General features: G+C 39.9%; 1 protein-coding gene across 1 annotated transcript in view; it reads left to right on the top strand.

The window, feature by feature from the left end:
- ATP8A2 (ATPase phospholipid transporting 8A2) overlaps window positions 1-21,608 on the top strand; it is a 608,051-nt gene that overhangs the window by 175,904 nt on the left and 410,539 nt on the right. Inside the window, exons 13-19 of the mRNA XM_059144204.1 lie at window positions 273-350; window positions 2,800-2,888; window positions 7,159-7,203; window positions 9,098-9,173; window positions 16,135-16,240; window positions 16,991-17,073; window positions 19,887-19,936. Coding sequence (XP_059000187.1) covers window positions 273-350; window positions 2,800-2,888; window positions 7,159-7,203; window positions 9,098-9,173; window positions 16,135-16,240; window positions 16,991-17,073; window positions 19,887-19,936 — 527 coding nt within the window. The remainder of the gene's footprint in view (window positions 1-272; window positions 351-2,799; window positions 2,889-7,158; window positions 7,204-9,097; window positions 9,174-16,134; window positions 16,241-16,990; window positions 17,074-19,886; window positions 19,937-21,608) is intronic.

The raw sequence follows: 21,608 nt of genomic DNA, 5'->3' as shown, positions 1-21,608 counted from the left end.
ACAATCCCATGAAGGAGGTATTGGCTGAGCTCAGAAGTCTGGGTTAGTCTAGGTCATGCAATGCTCATCTCGAAACTAAGTCTTTTGTCTATAATTGCATGTTTTCTTCTTCTAGGACAGTGTTTCTCTATACTATTAGCTACTGTACTTTTACCCCCAAATTAATGTTGAGCGCTAATATTATCTATTGTAGCTTCTTTTCTGCACTAGTCTAAATGAAGGAATAATGGTATATATTTTCTGAAGCATCCTCCACCCCTTCTCTCTCTCAGGACACAGACATGTATTATCTAGGAAATGACACTCCTGCAATGGCCAGAACCTCAAACCTTAATGAAGAGCTTGGGCAGGTGAGACCCTCTTTGGAAACTTTGTTAGTGGTGACTGCAGTTATCAGGGGAGACAAGTGCTGGAACCATGAGAGATTTTGGAAAAATAGTTCTTCATGAATGTGGTTATGATGTCTGAAGTGCTATACATATAGCATTTGAAAGTATTGTGAAATAGAAATGTTTGTCGGCTTTGACCTGCTTTCTGAGACATCAGTGTATTTTATTATCTCGAAGGTACCTGCAAAAAAAAAAAATTACAAAAAATAAAGTGTAACATTACTTTGGACATTAAAATTTTTTATCAGAATAAATGATGGGGAAACCAGTGGTTCGGATATGAAGGTATTGGGTATTCTTAGAAAACATAGCAGAGCTAATTTGAAGGACATAAATCTATTAAGTTTCTCACATGTTTAAGATTTGGTTTCTGGAACATTCTAGGGAATGAGTTTCTTTTTTTGCCATCATCCTTGAAACTCCTGTTACATTTAATGAGTTGTGTTTTGCATTATATCTTTATCTTATGTTGAAATTATGGTAAGTAATACCTTCTTGGAAAGCACTGCAATTAAAGATTATAATTTCATTTTATACAACTTATTTAAACCTCCCAATAGCCCTAGGGGGTGGGTGCTATATATGTCAGACTAAATTTGCCTCCTCTTTGAACCCTTTTACAGTTTTTCAAGTAAAGTTAATTTATCTTTCTTCTATGTCTCCATAACAGTCTCTCCAATTATGAATAGAGTAAAGTGAGAGACATAATAGTGATGTGGTGTCTGTTCCATCTTGAGCCTTTTGAGCCTATTTGAGGGTGTGGATGTGCCTGGGGTGAGGTGTTTTGTTGTCTTGGTCAGTCTAGCATAGTGCTCAGTATCCCATTGTTCTCAGGACCCATTAAACTGGATCCCAGTATTCAAAGGATGAAAAGTGCTCAAGTTGTACCCAGGATAATAATTAATCCTAGTTGGGAATATGGGAAGAGTTTGCTTGCTCAGACGCTTTGAGTTGCAACTTAAGGAGAAGTTAAAATTCAATAGGAGAATGAGAGCAAATCTGGATAATTCCTTATTAGAAGATTTTCATTTTTTTTAACATTTTCATATAATCTTTTATTGTTTAAAAAAGGGGCAGAAGGAAACACATTATTGGAAGGCTGATTCTACTGAATATTTTATACCCCTAGACTTACTGCAAAAGATTTTATAAAAGTTTTTTATAAAAACTTATTTATAGTTGGAGTATTAACTACCCATATCTTACTATTTTAAAAAATTTCTATATAATATTTGACTTCTTTAGGAATGTTGATAATTTTCTTCTACTTGATGGCCCTTTGATTACTTTCAAGATAATTCATAGTGTATTACCCTACTTTGTATCATTAAGAAAAAGTACAGAATAAGTAATTCACAGTATTAATCCCTCTTCCATAAAACAGTAAAGCATTGCTTCCCCTTGCAATCCCCAGAGTAACGTCCAGCATCCAGCAGCAATCATGGCCAGAGAAGCTGGAATTTTTTACTGGAGACAGTTCTTTGGTTACTCTCCCTTCACCAATCTATGATATGATTTTCCAGGATGTTGCATATAAAATTGGTGTTCCATATCTTCTGGCCAAACTCTTTTTGTCATAGATGTGGACATTGGGGCCATGAAGGATGAGGCAACTTTTCTAGAGTTCACATGACTAGTTAGTATCCAGAGCCGGCACTGGGCTACTGTCCTCTTGTGATCTTGAACTCCTTTCCTTCTTGCCCATCACACGATCCACTGGAGAGAATGTAATTCACACAGCGTATATGCATTTGGAACTCATCTCTTTTGCATTCAGTTAATTATGTCAAAATGGTTGGCTTGACCTCCAGGAATTTTCTCTTTTCACCTTTGTATGTTGAGAGCTTAGTGTATTAAATCTGTAAAACTTTGTATCTCAAAACCTCACGTATAATCTGTAGCACTCCTATGCCACCTTCACTTAATTGTTACTGTGATGGAGGAGCCTTCCTAATTCAACTAGGAATGAGTGGTAAAAAAACATTTGAGGGTGGCCAAAGTTTGAGCTTGTTGTCTTGATACATTGAACACTAGACTGGAGTGCTGTATGAGATCGTGAGAATAGCTTAGGGAGTGATCTGTATCTTTGAGGTGTCTTGTGGCAGAACATAGTGCTTAGTGTATACATCAACATGGCTCTAGGGCTGTTACTCTAGCCTCCTTTGCACATTTCCGTGCAATTTGATTCTAGGCGTGGTTAGTGGAAAAGGTTTTCAAGTGGCCAAAGCATTAAAATATATTAATTTTTATAGTAATTTATAATTGTAACATATATAATTATGAAATATATTTTACTGTAAGGAAATTTGCCGTTTAAAATTAATAGAAATTTTGAAAAATATAGAAGACATTCTCTATCTTTGCATCTAACTACAGTGTTGATGTGTGTTTCTTCCATCCTTTGATTTAGGTAAAATACCTATTTTCTGATAAAACTGGAACTCTCACATGCAATATCATGAACTTCAAGAAGTGTAGCATTGCTGGAGTTACCTATGGGTAAGCATGTTTATCACTTACTAAACATTTGATTCGTATTCTTACAACAAAGAAGTTCAGTTTTAGCCGCTTAGCCAAATGCCTTCTTGATATTTTCGAAGGATATTTATAAGGGATTTAGATATGTAATTGCTACTGAATGTATTTAAAATTTAACGGATCCCAACTTTGAACAGTTAACCAGTTTATTCTGCAAAAATTTACCTAGTTAGAAATCCCTGGATTTAATGCTATACATTCAATTTTAAAACTTTAATTCTATAAATGTAAATTCTAGAATTTATAGTTATAATTTAATAATTATAAATGTCTTACTCGTATTTTGACTTGAATGCCTGTCTTTTTTTTAATCAACCTTTAGTTGATATGTAGCATTATTAGTTTCAGATGTACAACATAATGATTCAGTGTTGGTATATACTACAAAATGTTCACCACTAGAGGTCTACTTACCACTGTCATCACATATGGTTAAACAATTTATTTTTTCTTGTGATGCAAATTTAAGGTCTATTCTTTTAGCAACTTTCAAATATGCAATATAATATTTATTATAAACTATGGTCTCAATGTTGTATGTCAATTCCCATGTTACTTATTTTAAGTGAGTTTTGTACCTTTTGCCCCTTTCACCTGTTTAGTCCCTCCCTGCCCCCTGCCTCTGGCAAGCACTAACTGTATCTATGCTCTGTATCTATGAGCTGCTGTTGCTTTTTTTTTTTTTTTTTTTTTTTTGAGTGCACATTTAAGTAAGATTATATGGTATTTGTCTTTCTGTGTCTGACCTGTTTCACTTAGCATAATACCCTCAAGGTCTACCCATATTGTCACAAATGGCAAGATTTCCTTTTTATGGCTGGATGATATTCTATTGTATGTATGTACCACATTTTCTTTATCCATTCATCTACTGATAGACTGAGGTTTTTTTCTATATCTTGACTATTGTCAGTAATGCTGCAGTGAACATGGAGTGCATGTATCATTGAGTTAATATTTTCATTTTCTTTGGATAAATACCCAGAATTGGAATAGCTGGGTCATATGGTAGTTCTATTTTTAATTTTTTGAGGACCTCCATACCATTTTCCATAGCAGCTGTAAAAATTTACATTCCCACCAACAGCATACAAGAGTTCCACACCTTTGACAACATTTGTTATTTCTTCTAACCATTTTATCAGGTAGGAGGTGATATTTCGTTAGGGTTTTGATTCTCATTTCCCTGATGATTAGTGATGTTGAACACCTCTCTATGTATCTGTTGATCATCTGTATATCTTCTTTGGGAAAATGTTTACTCAGATCTGCCCACTTTTAATCAGATTGGCTTTTTTTTTTTTTTTTTTTTTTTTTGCTATTTATATGTATCTATGTATAGGATATTAAATTAACCCCTTACCAGATATAAGATCCATAATTATTTTCTCCCATAGGTAGGTTGCCTTTTCATTTTGTTGATTTCTTTTGCTATACAGAAACTTTTTAGTTTGATGTAGTCCCACACTTGTTTATTTTTGCTTTTGCTGCCTTTGCTTTTGGTGTCAGATCAAAAAAACCATTATCAAGACCAGTGTCAAGGAGTTTACTACCTATATTTTCTTCTAGGGTTTTTATGGTTTCAGGTCTAACATTCAAGTCTTTAGTCCATTTTGAGTTAATTTTTGTATATAGTATAAGATAGTGGTGCAGTTTGATTATTTTGCATGTAGCTGGCAAGTGTTCTCATTTATTGAAGAGATTGTCTCTTCCCCATTAAGTATTCTTGGCACTTTAATCAGAAATTAACTGACCCTTAGTGTGTGGATTTTATTTTGGGCTCCCTTTTTATGCCAATATGGTACTACTTTGATTAGTATTAGTCTGAAATCAGACTGTGTGATGCCCCTAGCTTTGTTTTTGTTTCTCAAGCTTCCTTTGGCAATTTGGATCTTTGTAGTTCCATATAAATTAGAATTGTTTGTTCTATTTCTGTGAAAAATGCTGTTGGAATTTTGGCAGGGATTGGATTGACTCTGTAGATTGCTTTGGGTAGTATAGACATTTTGACAATATAAATTCTAGTCTACAAACATGAGTATCTTTCCATTTATTTTATCTTCAGTTTCTTTCATGTCTTACAGTTTTCAGTGTACAGTTTTTTTATCTCCTTGCTTAAATTGATTCCAAGGTATTTTTTTGGATGCAACTATAAATGGGATTTTTAAAATTTCTTTTCTGATAGTTCATTATTAATGTATAGAAATACAACAGACCTTTCTGCATTGATTTTTATCCTACAGCTATACTAAATTCATTTATTCTAAGAGTTATTTGTTTATTCTTTTTTTTAAAAGATTTTTTATTTTATTTACTTTGAGAGAGAGACAGTGAGAGAGAGCATGAACGAGGAGAAGGTCAGAGAGAGAAGCAGACTCCCCATGGAGCTGGGAGTCCGATGCGGGACTCGATCCCGGGACTCCAGGATCATGACCTGAGCCGAAGGCAGTCGTCCAACCAACTGAGCCACCCAGGCATCCCTATTTGTTTATTCTTTAGGGTTTTCTATATATAGTATCATGTTATCTCTAAATAGTGACAGTTTTACTTATATCTGGTTTGGGAGGCTTTCATTTTTCTTGCCTGATTGCTGTGACTAGGACATCCGGTGCTGTGTTGAAAAAAAGTGGCAAAAGTGGGCACCTTTTTCTTCCCAATCTTAGAGGAAAAGCTTTTAGCTTTTCACTAATGACTATGATGTTAGTTGTGGGCTTGTCATATATGGTCTTTATTACGTTGATATATATTCCCTCTATACCCACTTTGTTGAGAGTTTTTATCATAAATGGATGTTGAATTTTTGTTTAATGCTCTTTTTGCAGGTAGTGTAATGGTCATGTGATTTTTATCTTCCATTGTGTTAATGTGGTGTGTCATATTGATTGAGTGCAGATATTGGACCATCCCTTATCCCTGGAATAAGTCTCAGTGGAGCGTGGTGTATGATTTTTTAAATGTATTGCTGAATTCACTTTTCTATTACTTTGCTAAGGATGTTTGCACTTGTGTTCATCAGGGGTATTGGCCTCTAATTTTCTTTTCTTGCGGTGCCCTTGTCTGATATTTGTATCAGGGTAATGCTGACCTTGTAAAATGAATTTGGGTTTCTCTCTGTTGTTGGGAAGACTTTGATAAGGATTGGTATTCTCATTGAATGTTTGGGAGAATTCACCAATGAAGCTGTCTGAACCTGACTTTTGACTGTTGGGAGGTTATTCATTACTGACTTAATCTCCTTATTAGTAATCAGTCTAAGATTTTCTGTTTTATCATGATTCAGTCTTCATCTGTATGTTTCTAGGAATTTATCCATTTCTTTTTTTTTTTTTTTTTTAAGATTTTTATTTATTTATTTGACAGAGAGATCACAAGTAGGCAGGGAGGCAGGCAGAGAGAGAGAAGGGGAAGCAGGCTCCCTGCTGAGCAGAGACCCCAATGTAGGGCTTGATCCCAGGACTGTGAGCCAAAGACAGAGGCTTAAGTCATTGAGCTACCCAGGAACCCTGGAATTCATCCATTTCTTATAGGTTTTCCAGGGTATATAATTGTTCATAGTAGTGTCTTATGATCTGTTATATTTCTGTGTTACTAGTTATAATTTCTCTTCTTTTATTTCTGATTTTGAGTCCTCTTTTTTTTTTTTTTTCTTGATGACTCTAGCTAAAGGTTTGTCAATTTTGTTTATCTTTTCCAAGTACCGGCTGTTAGTTTCCCTGATGTTTTCTATTGTCTTTTTTCCCCTCTATTTCATTTATTTCTGCACTAATCTTTGCTACTTTCTAACTTATACTAACTTTGGGTTTCATTTCTTCTTTTCTAGTTTTTTTGAGGTGTAAAATTAGGTTGAGATTTTTCTTGATTTTTGATATAGGCATTTGTCACTACTAACTTCCTTCTCAGAACTGATTTTGCTACATCCCTTAAGTTTTACCATACGGTATTTCCATTTTTCCTTTGTCTCAACATATTTTCTGATTTCTCTTTGACCCATTGGTTGCTCAGTAGCATATTGTTTAGTCCCCACATATTTGTGAATTTTCAGCTTCATCCTGTTAATTGCTTTCTGGTCATACCATTATAGTTGGAAATGATACTTGGTAGGACTTCAGTTTTCTTAAATTTATGAAGACTATTGCATGGTCTCTCTATGATCTATCTTGGAGAATGTTTTTATGTGAGTGCCTCTTTTGATTACAGTTTTGTTACCCCTCTGTTTCCCTCTTTCTGGCAGTCATTTTCCAGAATTGACAAGAGAACCATCGTCAGATGATTTTTGGTAAGTGGATACTAGCACTTTTTGATGCTTTAGTGAGAAGGAACTATTCTGTATTACATTTTTATCTGAATATTTTGTAAATAAAATTTCATATTTGTTGTCCCAAGAGAAAACCAAATTAAAATTTTAAACATGAATATGATCTTAAAAGTGTAGTAGAACTACAAGAATTTAACAAAAAATAGCAAGTCCTTAGTTTAGTACTTCTCACTCACTTCCCACTTCTTAGCATAATGTCTTCAAAGTTGTAACATACATATTGCAGCATATATCAGGATTTTATTCTCATTAAAGGCTGAATAATATTTCATTGTGCATACCACATTTTGCATATCCATTCATCTGGTGATGGAAATTTGGACTTTTTCTACCTTTTCTAGTGTGATTAATGCTGTTATGAACATTGGTATATAAGTATCTGGTTCTCTGCTTTCAGTTCATATGCGTATATACCTAGAAGTGGGATTGGTGGGTTGTGTGGTAATTTTAAATTTTGAGGAACCACCAAACTGTTTTCCATAGCAGTTGTACCATTTACATTTCTGTCAGTAGCACACAGTTTTCCCATATATGACACTCGTTAATTTCTGTTTCTTTACTATATATAATAGCCATCCCAGTGGGTGTGAAGTGGTATCTCATTTTGGTTTTGATTTGCATTTCTCTTAGGATTAGTGGTGATATGTGCTCATGTTTTTAGATTTATGTACTAACAAAGCTGATTGATAGGGCTGTGTGTGTAGGGGAGATGGTTTAATTGATGATGGACTGGCTTCCCTATGCAATGATTAGTTAGGACCGACTGTTTTATTAGAGGGTCTCTGGATGTCATCATCTGTATTTCTTGTGAACTGCTCAGTTTTCTTCTCATGAGAAGAACTCTCCAGGCTGTAAATTTGGCTGCATCTGTTATGGGAACTGAGTGGAGGCAGAGGGCCAGTGATCATACTTATCTGAGTAGAAAGGATTTCACTTAAAACTCCTGTCTTGGGAGAAGTCCCTACCCTATACCTACTTGTCTGCCCAGTGTGGCTGGGCCCATGGTTACTCTGGTTTATCGTCTCTAAATGATAAACCTTCCATGGCTTGCTGGGTGCAAAAGGTTTAGTTAGCTGGCTGCAAGGGATGAAGGAGGGTTCCTGCAGGCTGACTCTTCCTCCAGTGGGCCTGGAGCCCCTCCTGCTTCCCATGTTCCCTTAATTGGACAGCTGCCATTTCCTCAACATTCCCAAGGTTCTGCTGGGGGCATCAGCTTGAGTTCTAGGTGCTTCCTCTTCTAAGCTGGTGGTTTCTGCTATACTGAAACTCTGACATCCAGAGTTCAGACTGACATCACCTTGACTATGGCCACTTCTTCTTTGGCCACTGTCTTTGTCCTGAAGAAGGAGATTCAGGAGGAAGTGGGGATACACGAATATACTTAACCATTCACATTTTCTTCAGTGTGCTAGCACACAGCCATCATAGCAAGCTTCCTTCCTCATAATTATTTGCCTCCTTCTCCCTCCTTCATATGAGCTCTGGCTGTAAATGATTGCACAGATGCAATGCAGTCATTCCTCTTATTTTACTTGCTTTGAGCAGATACTCCAAAGTTTTTCCTGGTAGAAGTTAAACAGACCAACCAAAGTGACAAAGTTTGACCCCTGCCTGTTTCTTCTTTGTAACTATGTCATTGTTTATCACAACTTATAAAATATTTTGCTTATAGTAGGGCTAAATTTTTCTGTCTCAAGGCTTGAAATAATATACAGTATTCCAAATCTTTAGAAGTTGAATATAAATCAGTAGGTTTTTTAGGTGTAGATTTTCTTGAAAACAGATTCTTACTAGATTTGTGCTTATTTTAAAGGAACTTCTGAACTGATTAAGTATTTTCTGGTGTCTCTCACAGCCGGATTCCTCCTCCCCCTAGTGACTCATGCGACTTTGATGACCCCAGGCTCTTGAAGAACATTGAAGATCATCACGTAAGGCCACCGTTTTGCTTCTTGGATATTACATAGTTTATGGTGCTCTTCTATTCATGTGTATGTATAGTGTCTTGAAATTTGCTATTTTGGACCTTGGGGAAGAGATGCAGTTTTACTTTTCTGGTGTTAGTATTCAAAGAAGTGATCTTAAATAAATGCTATGAGGTTATCACTCTGCATAAGTTAATGAAGCCTGGATTAAATATGTGGTGAAGATAGAAAGTCGCACAGCAAGATTACGATGAGTCTTACCATGGAATTCTCTAACATTGTGGATTTCTTTTTGCTTTTTAAGATTTCTGCAGTACTATATCTTCACAGTTGTGAATCTAAGTGGTCATGCATTTTGAAAAGCAATCTCAGTATGTTTGGACCAGGATAATTTAGGGAAGAAAAGTAAGGCAAAACAACATGTAACATCCTACTGTGTGCTGAACATTTGCTGTGTATTTCCTCTAGCAATTGAGTCACCCCAGAAAAGTGATAGGAAGCTGCATGGCAATATTGAGTTGGCCAAGAGTTGCCAGCAAACAAATCTAGTAATGAGACTCAGAACCTTAGTCTGTTGGATTCTTAACTATGACATCACATTATCTTGACTATTCCAACAACAGGATTAACTATAGGATCGCCTAAATTTGTTTCAAAAGCTACTTTGAAAATTCCAACTTAGAAAAGTAATGATCAAAACATTTTGTAACCAGTTCAATCAGTAGAGATTAGATCTGATATTTTTTTTTCTGAAAAAAGTTTTAAAGTGAAATACACATGAGCAAAATTAAAACTTCATCATTTCAAAGTTTTGTTAAGGTACAAATATATTTAATATTTCTCTTAATTCTCAGTGAGGAAATTTCCTTTTCTCCACTGCACTTGCCCATTTGTTGATGCTAAAACCTTCCCAGCCATGGTTCTCAAATGTAAGTGTGTAAGGCACCCACGTCCACATGCTGGGGGGCAGCTGCTTCAGCCTCCTGTGATGCTGCTGCAGTAGTCCCAGTCCACACAGTGGGTGCTGCTGAAGTCCATTCTCTGTGTCACACTCACAGGCATGGATGTGGTCTCTTTCTTTGAATTTTAATGTTAGAAGTAGGTCCAGCTACTAGACCAGAGGTTCTCCAAGCAGAAGAGTGGCATCTCAGAGGAAACTTCTGTGGAGGAGGGTAGCTTTAATCAAGGATTTCAGAGGACACATGGGCCTTGTGAGGACTTGCTTTCTGAAAAAGGATTCAGGTACTCTCAAATAGTACTCAGAGAGTGCTTAAGTAGCCTAAATGTATCCATTCAGTTTGGGAGGGAGTGAATGGGAAAGGAGGTAGAAGGCTGTCCTCAAGGCCTGGGAGATTGCTGTTAGTCTCCTTTCATGTTTGTTTTCCTGGCCCAGATCAGTAGGTGAGAAAGGAGCAGAGGAAGTGAGGTGAGCCTAGTGCAGGGAGTACCTCGGCATCCCAGGGTAGACTCAGGAACAGCAGCACATGAGTGTTTAAATAAGAGACTCATTTGTCTATTCATTCATCTTGGTAGTTTATATCAGTCACCTTGATAGGAACTAGGGGAAGAGAGATAAATAAAAAACACTCAAAGGTTTTAATGGGGGGAACAGATGTAAAATCACTAGGAGCCATTGTATACCTCTGAACCTGGCGATAGGTGTGGTACCACTTCCTGAGAAAATAACCGTTTTCTGTAAAGGAGTTTGATCTCTTTGGTGGGTGTTAGGGCTAATGTAATTGTTGCAATGTGAGCACTGTGGGCACCCATACTAAATGGTATTTGCCTTCACCTAAAGTATGGGGTAGTACAGAAAACCAGTGGACAGAGGGCAAATCTCATTTGGAGAAGAGATCAGTGGGAGACATACTCTATTTGCTGCTGGGATCCCATTTTTGGAATCTTGAAATACTGAGTTCAATTGGTTTTATATATACATACAAGACGTGTGCCCTGGGTTTTTGATTGCTGACTACATGCTCTTCTGGAGCCTGTCCTCTCTTGATCTTTGAGTGAAGATCTGAGCTTAGATTAGGATTCCTCTAATGAACATTTCCTGCCCCATGGCCAATGGAAGGCATTTTTGGAAGGAACCCTGCTCTTAGAGAAGTTAGTGAGCTCCTTTTTTCTTCCTTTTCCTCCTCACTTTCTACCCTCCTGAGCCAAGGAGCTTGGCTTCTTGACCTTCCAGGGGGAAGGCCATTGAGAGTAGGGGCAGATGCAGCCCTTATGAAAAGGAAGCCCTGACTTAGGTTATCATAAGCATCAATGAAAACATAAAGACTTTAAAGGCTAATTTAATAATCTGGACACTCATAGGTCATTAAATGCATAATGGGCCCATGGATTAGAGAATTTATTTTCTAATTTTTTAGTAAAAGCCTACTTGCCTAAGTTTAATATTTTTTAAAGCTATGTTAAAAGCCTTCTGAAATGTTCTTCATCTTGGCTACTGCGCGAATTATCCCATTGACATTTAACTTCTAGCTCAATTATAAGCAATGAAGACCACAGGTTCCAATATTTTTCTTTCAGAAAATGTGAGATTGGATTAAATGTACCTAATGCACCTTAAATACAGAGCTTGTTAGGTAACTTGGTTATTTTACCAAAATATGGTTGAGGAAAGGGATGAAGCATTTTAGGATTTTAGCCTATGGATATCCCACATTCTTATCTAAATTGTCTTGGGACCATTGACTAAAATTAAAGCATTTGGATCAAGAAAACCTTTACTTTCCTCCCAAGAGAGTACTTCCATCTGCTACAGAATTTTTGTTTTTCCTGGGTCATCATTTTTATTTCCTGGGTCCCTTAAGGGACCTATAGTTCTCTTAAGACTATGTTTCTAGCTTTGTGTCACTGATAGCCAAGACAGAATTTGCTTATTAAAGAATCAACCCATGGAAAATTCAATTTTAAACATGGAGCAGTTGTTTAAAATGGATTACAAGTGCCTTCTTAGCGCAGTAGGCAGTGTTTCAGTCTCATAAAATAGATCACAAACTTCTTATCCATAAGCTGCAAGTGGAGCTTGTCTCCTTTTTCTGGTTTATTACAGAATGTCAGGTTAACTAGAGAACAAAGTTAGAAAGGTTTTGTCTTAGGGATTTTTTTTTTTTTTTTTTTTTAATCTCTAGGAATGTTGTCTGGCCTACCACTCAAAGTGGAAACTTAATTTGCGAGCGTGTGCAACTCTCTTTATAGCTCTCAGAAGTATTTTCTCTTTGTCTGTAATCAAAGACCTGCTTTCATGTTTCACTGTGGGATGAGGTGATGTGCAGAACTTCATAGTTCACAGATGCAGGAGAAAGTAATCTTTGTTTTTCTTTCCATATACTACATTTTTACATATGCGTTTCTATTTCATTGAATTGTCTGTGGAACTGGTTGTTGCTGATCACCGTTTCCCATCACACAGAGAGAACAATAATCCCAGGTCAATGAATTACCAATGTAAGTCCCATTATGGAAGTCAAAGTTGTATTTGGGAGCCTTTCAATATTTCCTTCAACTCCTACCGCTGAGGCCTCTACTGCCAAAGACCAGGCCCAAGACTTAATTGTAAAACTGGCCAAGCTTCTTAGAAGGTCTGTATTGGCAGCCTCACAAAATCATCTGCACTGAAGTCTAGTAGGAAGGAGACACTGGGACTAGGGTTGGGGTCTCCTGGATAGAGGTACCTGAGAACCTGAGACTCCCAGGTTCCTCTGGAACGTGTGGGCCTGCAGGCGTGGTCCACTGCCCTTCATAGAAGATGGTGGCTTCCTCGTGTCCTGTGACCAGGTCTCAGCTAAAGCAGATGTCTTGCCAGAAACTGCTTACCCTCCTCAGGGTCTGTCCCCATCTCCCACCTTAGCCACTAGATCAAGCCTGGGGGCACATTTCAGCATGGCAGACAGGGGCAGGATGGCCCTACCAGTTTGGAAGAGGGATTATTCACCAAAAGGGCTGCAGGGCCTGGTGATCCACATCAGCGAGGACTGGGAGAGACTACCTGAGAGTGGGACGTGATGGAATGTGGCACAGGGAGAGGATGTTGGAATGTGGGACTCTTCTGTTGCTGGCAGTCGACAGAATGTCCTGTCTTGGAGAGCCAGTTTTCTAAGCTGCTGTGATGACTCTCAGAAACTTGGAGGGAGTGGGGGCCTCTACATAAAAAGAAATTTATTTTCACTGCAGAAAACAGAGTATAAAGAAATTTTTTTTAATCCCCTAAAACCCTTTTTGTCCTTTGCTGCAAATTACTGTTAACATTTCAACCTATTCCTTTCCATACATGGGGACACCGCAGATATTGAGATCACACTGTATGTAATTTTTTAAAATCCTGCCTTCTCAAGAAATTAACATTATGTTCTAAGTATATCCCCCAAACACTAATAACTGATTTTCCTAGAGACAGTCACTTTTCACTTCAGCAAAAGATTCCATTACCTGACATCACTGTGGTTGATTTCCAGCCTGTTGGACGAGGTGTGGTTAGATGGCTTGGGAGCTTGGTTCCAGCCATGGTGCTGGTCAGGGGTGTGGATGGAGCCTGACACAGTTTTGGCTAGTGAGATATGAGGATAGGTTTGCAGGTGGGGAAGGCAATCTGGGATCGAAGTCTAGTTGTCACAGTGCTTTTGGGGAAAATTTCTTAGCATTTTTGTAGTGTAGACCTTGGGGAACTTGAAAATCCTCTAACTTTTTTACTTTACTGAACTATAATTGTGCATGTCCTTTTCCCAGAGGCTGATAAGAAGTAGGCATGTGAACAGTTGTGATTTGCTTCCATACAGCTGCTCTTAAATCACATTAACAGGTCAGAGAATAAACTATGAATGTTTTTAAAATACTCGTCACTGTCCATTTGTGACTAAAAAACCCAGGCAAAAACTCTGCAAAAATTAGAAATCACAGAATTGCTTCTTGAATGTGCAAATACAAATCTCTAGAATGCATAGCCAGCTGCCTATCAAACAGTGAAAAATTAAAGACTTTGGTGTTAAAATAACCCAAGGACAAGGAGGCCTGGTGTCACCCCTGGCTTTGAACACCCTCCCGAAGTGCTAGCCTGAGTGGGCAAGTGAGAACTCAAGTGTATGTGTTAGAAAAGGAAAGAAAACGTCATCATTTGTGGGTGATAAAATAATTGTTTGCCTTAAAACCCAGGAGAGTCCCCTGAAACTCAGAGAGCCAGCAAGAGGGTAATTACACTTGGACATGAAATTCATTTATCAAATTCAGTGTTTTTACTTACATCTGAATGGACACTTGTGAAACATGATAGAATTAAGATTCTATTCATGATATAAAAAGCAATAGATAAAATGCCTAGTGCAGCGCCTCATGTATGGTGGGCATGGAGATATTTTTTGAATGAATAAAAGATAAGAAGATAGTGTGCCAGCACCTATATACATATTAGATGTGTTAAAAGTCTTTAATAAATAAGCATTCTGTATTCTTATATGGGCAAACAGCATTTAGGACATCCTAGTCTAATCCCAATGAAAATTATAAAGAGAGTGTGTGTGGGGTGGGAGAAATACATTAAATACATATCCAGGATGGCTATTTTTATTTTTTAAGGACTAGGCATGGGTTTCACTGCCTTACAGGGTTTAAGCAATGACTAAGGTAAAGAGCAGACATGGTGTAGAGTAGTGAGTGCTAGGACAATGGAAGAGAAAGAACAAGGACTCGCCTGTTTGGTCGATCCAACATAGAGTCGAGTGCCTTCTGTCTGCAGGGCCCGGGGTTACAGTGGTGAGGAAGGCAGATGACCTGCTAGCGCTCCTGGGTCTTACAGATGTGGGAGGAAGCCTGTGAGTGCAGGAGTGCTTGAAGTGTTGCAACAGGCATGTGCTGGAAGAACCCTGGGGGAAGGGCGCACACCTTGTTCTCGCCTGACCCCAGGCTTAGCACCTCAAGAATGAAGTCCCACTGTTGGTGGGAATGCAGATTGGTACTGTCACTTTGGAAAACAGTGTGGAGATTCCTCAAAAAGTTAAAAATAGAGCCACCCTATGTCCCTGCAATTGCACTACTGGGTATTTGCCCCAAAGACACAGATGTAGTGAAAAGAAGGGCCATATGCACCCTAACATTCATAGCAGCAATGTCCACAATAGCCAAAATGTGGAACGAGCCAAGATGCCCTTCAACAGATGAATGAATAAAGAAGATGTGGTCCATATACACTATGGAACATTACGTCTCCATCAGAAAGGATGAATACCCCCAATGTTTTCATCAACATGGATGGGACTGGAGGAGGTTATGCTAAGTGAAATAAGTCAAACAGAGAAAGGCAATTATCATATGGTTTCACTTATTTGTAGAACATAAGGAATAGCATGGAGGACATTAGGAGAAGGAAGGGAAAAATGAAGGGGTGAGAAATCAGAGTGGGAGACAAACCCTGAGAGACTATGGACTCCAGGAAACTGAGGGTTTTAGAAGGGAGGGGGGTGGGGTTGGGTGAGCCTGGTGATGGTGTCAAGGAGGGCATGGATTGCAAGGAGCACTGGGTGTTATACACAAACAATGAATCATGGGACACTACATCAAAAACTAATGATGTACTTTATGGTGACTAACATAACACAATAAAATTTTTTTTTTAATTTAAAAAAAAATGATGTTCCAAAAGCAGAGTGATAGTGGACTTCTCAGATGAAGCAACTGTTGAATTGCAGCCTGGAGGATGAGTAAGAACCGGCTGCAGGGCGGGGGAAGGGAGAGCCGCCTGTTTGAGGAGCTGCCAACCAGAGCAGTGGGTGGAGCTTGCGGGACGGAAGTGGGAGGGGGAGCTGGAACCGGATGGGGAGTAGCTGCCAGATCCTGGGGAGCACAGAGTCCAGGCTGGGGTCTCAACCTTTGTTCTAGAGGGGGTGGGAAGCCGGCAAAGTGTTCTAAGCCGAGGATGGCGAATCTAAATGCGATGGTTTAACGCATGATCTTGCCCGTATGTCTGTAGCCCACAGCTCCGTGCATACAGGAGTTTCTCACGCTCCTGGCCGTGTGCCACACCGTGGTCCCCGAGAAGGATGGAGATAACATCATCTACCAGGCCTCCTCCCCAGGTGAGGGCCCCGGGCTGGGTGTGCCCCACTGTCCCCTTCTCTGGAGACTTGGGTGTTTGCAGGTACTTGTCAGGTGGTAGGGGGTAGTAGTGGGGCGGCATGCCCTACAAAGACGCCACGGTTTGCCTCTGGCCTCGTGTGGTTTACAGGTTATGGTGACAAGTGATAAAGCCACAGAAAGGTTGTGCTGAGCCCTCCTGACTCTGTAACACTGTGACAGCAAGATGAGACCCTGGCCTTCTTGCATGTCATAGCTGACGACCCTGCACAAGACAAAACTCACAGGGGAGGGAGCGCTGCTTCTCTCTTCACTGTCCACTCAGCGTAGATCTTTCAGCTGCTGGTGGAACTAAGCTGGGTGTTAACTCTTGACCCACTTCCTGGCGCACTGAATCCTCCCAGACTAGAACTGAAACACTGCCTCACTCAGAGAAGAAATTTAGTCAGAAAGTCATGGGAATGTTGCTTAAGTTTCTTAGGGAGAACTTGACCCCCACCGAGAATAGTAGATATGCCATCACTCCTGTCTCCATGACTTCGTTTTGGCTCCTGTCTTCCCACCTAACAGAAGTGCTGCCCCTCAGAACCCTGGTGCTGGGAGTGAGTGAGTGCCTCCTATATCCTTAACTGAACATGGAGGCCAGGCCTCTCCAACTGCTGTGGGTTTGGTTAACTTGAAAAATAACACAGGCTCGGCAGAAGTTTATCATTACGTGTGATGAGTCAATGCCTCATCAACTCTCTTGACAGATGAAGCTGCGTTGGTGAAGGGAGCTAGGAAGCTGGGTTTTGTCTTCACGGCCAGAACACCATACTCGGTCATCATAGAAGCAGTGAGTGACAAGCCTGGGCATTTCTTCCCCTTGTGCATCACCGACTTTTTTGAAGACTCTGTGTTGAAATAACATGTCTGATGGAAACAGGATAGCTACATTCGTTTTTTTTTTTCTTTTTTTTTTTTTCTGTGAGAAACCAGATCCGTGGTGAAGTTGCTGGTATCACTTGATTCTCTAAGCTTATTCTTGTTGTGTTTGTGTTGCAGGCGTTTTTCTCTCTCGGAGATGCTTCTCCAAAAGTCTTTCATACACTGGTGTGGTTTGTAGTACAGAAGCAAGCAAGCCTGCTCTTTGTTCTGCAGCGGTCAGGGGACTAGCCACATGGGCCACAGGTCCAGAGGGCGGGATCTGCGGCTCTGTCTTTGTGGCCTTGGCACCCAGAGTATTTGCACAGTAGAGCCCTCAGTGCACTGGCTTCCGTCTCCCCGGCTGGGGGAGAAGTGAGTTGGCACTGAAGATCTTTGGCATCTGTAGGAGTTTTTTCTTTTCCCTAGGGCCAAGGGTTTATTTGTTTTATGATTGATTTTTGAATTTCCCTGTTCAGGAAGCCTGAGGGAGAGATTTGGTGATAGGAAAAAAAAAATGTAAATCAAGAATAACATCCAATAAGGACCCTTGAGGTGGGCAATGGGGTAAATTGCTGGTTAGGATGGGCAAGGTGCTGGCATGTTTAATGCTGACCAGTTAGAGGGGCTGCGTTTTGCTACAGGATGGGTTGATGAGAGCCTGGAGGCAGTTACTGCCATCCTTCCCACCCCTCCATTTGGGACAGATTCATGAATTAGAACAGTTTTTGCCTTCGTGCATCCTTCTATCCCTAGGCCTTGTTAATGCATTTGAAATTCACTTCTAATTTACATAATACATAGTTATTCCTAACTTAGCCATACTACATTTTTCTCATACTTATATGCAATACCTAGAAAATATCACCTACAGTGTGCCCATTTCTTGGAGCTTTCAGGTTCTTCTGGAGTGCAGAGATCAAATCATAATTATTTTTATTTTAAAGTTTAACAGAGTAACTGACAGGGTATTGAATTTACTTCATAGAAGCTTCTCATAAATGAAGTCTTTACCCCCTTCGGTTTAAGGAGACTTGATATGTGCTATAGGATTTTCTGTCATATGGGTGCTACTCTTTTCTCTGCATTGCGGTGACAGGGACTGAGCGTAGGTGTGGACTGATGGGACACAAGTGGGAGAGATGAGAAGAGCCTGGCTGCTTTTGCTTTGCTCACAGTACTGGATAAATATGGAGATCTAGAGAGAGCCCCCTGGCATTGTCATCATGGCAGTAGATGCTGACCAAAAGTGGATCAACACCTCTTCGTCTTTTTATTAACCTCTTAAGGCCATGTTTCTGGGAGTAAATAAGACTACCTGGTGCATAAGGGTCACAATAATAACTACAAAATCCTGTTTAACTGTAAATACCAGAGTATCCTCAAACCTGCATTCTTAAGGCGGTTACCAGCTTTTTACATGAGGTGGCCCTACTGGTCATCTTAACAGTGAGTCTGTGGGCTACACATGGTTGCACGGTGGTTGATGGGATAGTGAAGAGGGGTTGGCTCCTGGCAGTCACAGCACTTGTGCCATTGGGCACATTTCTGAATAGGCGTCTCACCAAGTTGGGACAGGCTGAGCGGAATGAACTGGCGGTTGCAGGAGGAGGGGAATAAAGGCCAGTGAAGGCTGGATGAGGTGGGTTGCTGGTTGTATTTCAGGGTGTGTGGAGAAGGGGTAGGGAGTTGTGGCAGGGCAGTAATGATGGATCGGTGCTGCTGTGTGTCAGTCGTGCACTTGGTAATTTGCGTGTTGCTTCATTCATTGCTTCTCTCAAACCTAGGGGACAGATGCTACCACCATTCCTAAGGAAGCCACACACTTAGTGGCAGACAAAGGATTCAAATTCGTAAGGAATTCCAAAGCCCACATTCTTTCCACTGTGATGTAGTAGGGAAATAGAGAGCAGGTTTGATCAAGGGGTTTGAAAGTGGTACACACATAGTCTAGAATCTTCTGGAAAAAATTGAGAATATTGAGGTTCCAACTTTGAAGAACCTGAAGAAAAATAACATTCGATTAATTGCCCTAGAGTCTTAGGCACATCCATAATCCTTATTTCTAAATCTAAAATCCAAAATCCAAGAAACTTTGAATTCTAAAAGTTTTTCCCCCATATTTGGGGACTTAGGCATTCGGCAGCAAAATGTAACCAGAACTGACATGAGGTCATTTGTGGTCTTAAGAATCTCAGTGTGAATAGTCTTACATTTTGCTGTAGAAAATTGATGAGTTGGATTACAGGGTGTTGCCCCAGAACTCCGTGGGGGAAATTATGGCACATGGTGTATGCATACATTTTTATATAAAATTGTAAAATTTTGAATTCAGAAGCATGACCTGCCCCAGGGTTTTAGGCTGACCTGTGTAGCTTGTGTCCTATGTTTTCGCCTGTTGGAAGGCACTGTGTCAGCCTGCTGTTTGACATTCTAGAGAAGAGTGAGAAGCTTCTACCAGAAGGGGGAGCTATGACCCCATAGGACTGGCTTGTGGGGAAATCATAGCTGTTGGAAAGGCCTTTTGCAGGAGGGTGGGAAGAGAGAATGAGTTGGAGAGGATGGAGGGCGGGAGAGGGAATATGTGTATGTACATGTATGTATTATAGAGAGAGGGAGAGAGAGAGAGAGAAAGTCCTGGAGGACTGGGAGATGTATGTACAGAGAGGTTTGTGATTGGGGACATGTCGTTTTGAGATTTTAATACTTTGCACCTCAGGTAAGAGCCTGCTTTTCTTCTTTTAGATGGGACAGGAACAGACATTTGGAATCCTTAACGTGCTGGAATTTTCTAGGTATGTTTCTCTTTCATGCAGTTGAAATAAAACTTCCATATATATTTAACAACGTCATCATGGTGTTTGCAAGATTGTATAACATGATTAAATACAGTACCTAAGTATTAAGTTTATTAAATATATCTCCACAAGCCCTCTCCTCTCTGGAACTTGTGACTTTCATTAAAGAAAGTAAAGTAGATCATTTTTCTTTTTTTTTTTTTTTTTCCCCAAATGAAACCTTATGCTTCCATATCCTCCTCTTTAGATTTCCAGACCTGCTGTTCTGGCATCGGCAGCTGCAGACATGTCTGCATAGTTTGGAGTATGTGATAGGGCCCTATTTCTGTTGGTCTTTCTTATGTCCCGTGAGGTCCTGCCTCAGGCTCTCTGTGAGCGCTCTCATGCCCAGCCTGGGAAACTGATGAGCAGCAGCTGATAAGATCGATCCATCCCGTCAGAGACTTTGTCCGAATTGGGCAGTTCTCCTGTATATATTCCAGCTCATTCTTCCCCAGTATGGTTTATTTAATTTAAGACCCAGGAATATTTGTTGAATAATTGGCTTCCCTTGTTATTAAAAAAATTCTTAATGATTTGTATCTTTTCTTAACATTGAACTCAGTGTCAGTACTACAGCAAGGTTCTGTTGCTACCTCAAATTTATGTTTTCCCATTAGTAAAAGTGGGGTTTTCCAATAACCTTTGTTAGACGATTCCCACATTTCCTCTGTCGGCTTTAAAGCTGTTTGAAAAAGATCAATTTTTAACCCTCTTGAGGGAAATGCTTTCTAGCCCTCGTCTTTGGTTTTAGGACTGCAAACTTGAGCTTTGGTGGTTCAAGAGCCCTTGAGGATGGGCTTTTAGAGGGAAAGAAGGATGGTTGATAACAGTAGTGGTTCATATAGGGGAGTAGGGGCAGTGTCCCTGTTTGCAGAGGTAAGGAACACACTAAACGTTGCTTCAGACTTTTGTGTCCCATCTCTTCTGGATGTCCTGGAGACCATGTTATTATGTGACTGTGGTAACTGGGACCAGCAGTTATTACAGGGATAAGGAGGAGGAAAGGGAATTGGGTTAAAACAGGTGACTACGGATAGAGACATGATACAGTAAAAACTTTCTGGGGGAATACTAGGGAGTTAAAAGGTTGTTTGTAGTTACAGCTGTGGTTCTATTTCATTGTAGTTGACTTCTCTCTTTCCAGATGCCACTGAATCCTAACAATACTCAGTACTTGGTGGCGGCCTTGCTTTATACATTTAGAAACTGAGATGCTGGGTTAGCAACTTTGCTGAGAGAGAATTCAGATCTCGGTCAGACAGAGTGCTGTTGGTTAGGATGTGGGGATTTACACAAAGCTGGGAGAGAATATCCTTCAGTCTTAGGAGCTAAGAGTCCATTGGGAATCCTCTTATGGGGTGGGCAGTCTGGGGCCCACTGTGGTTGGGATGTGTTTCAGGAGGATGAAATGTCTGCAAAAGGCGTGGGACAGAAGGTGTAGAGAAAGAGCATGCTGTGTCTTCTGGTGTGTGGGAGGCCTGCAAGTGCATGGGAGGACTCGTAGGGGATGAGGCCTGGCTGCAGAGATGTGTGGAGGTCAGTAAGAACTGGAATCTGTAGGCAGTGGGGAGTCATTGAAGATTCTATGAGTGAGCATGGGTTGTTATGAAAGAAGAGTGCAGAAGTG

This window comes from Mustela lutreola, chromosome 13 (assembly GCF_030435805.1).
Source record: "Mustela lutreola isolate mMusLut2 chromosome 13, mMusLut2.pri, whole genome shotgun sequence".
Taxonomy (NCBI): Eukaryota; Metazoa; Chordata; class Mammalia; order Carnivora; family Mustelidae; genus Mustela; species Mustela lutreola.
The sequence above is the reverse complement of the archived record's forward strand: the minus strand, read 5'-3'. Positions and strand labels throughout refer to the sequence as shown.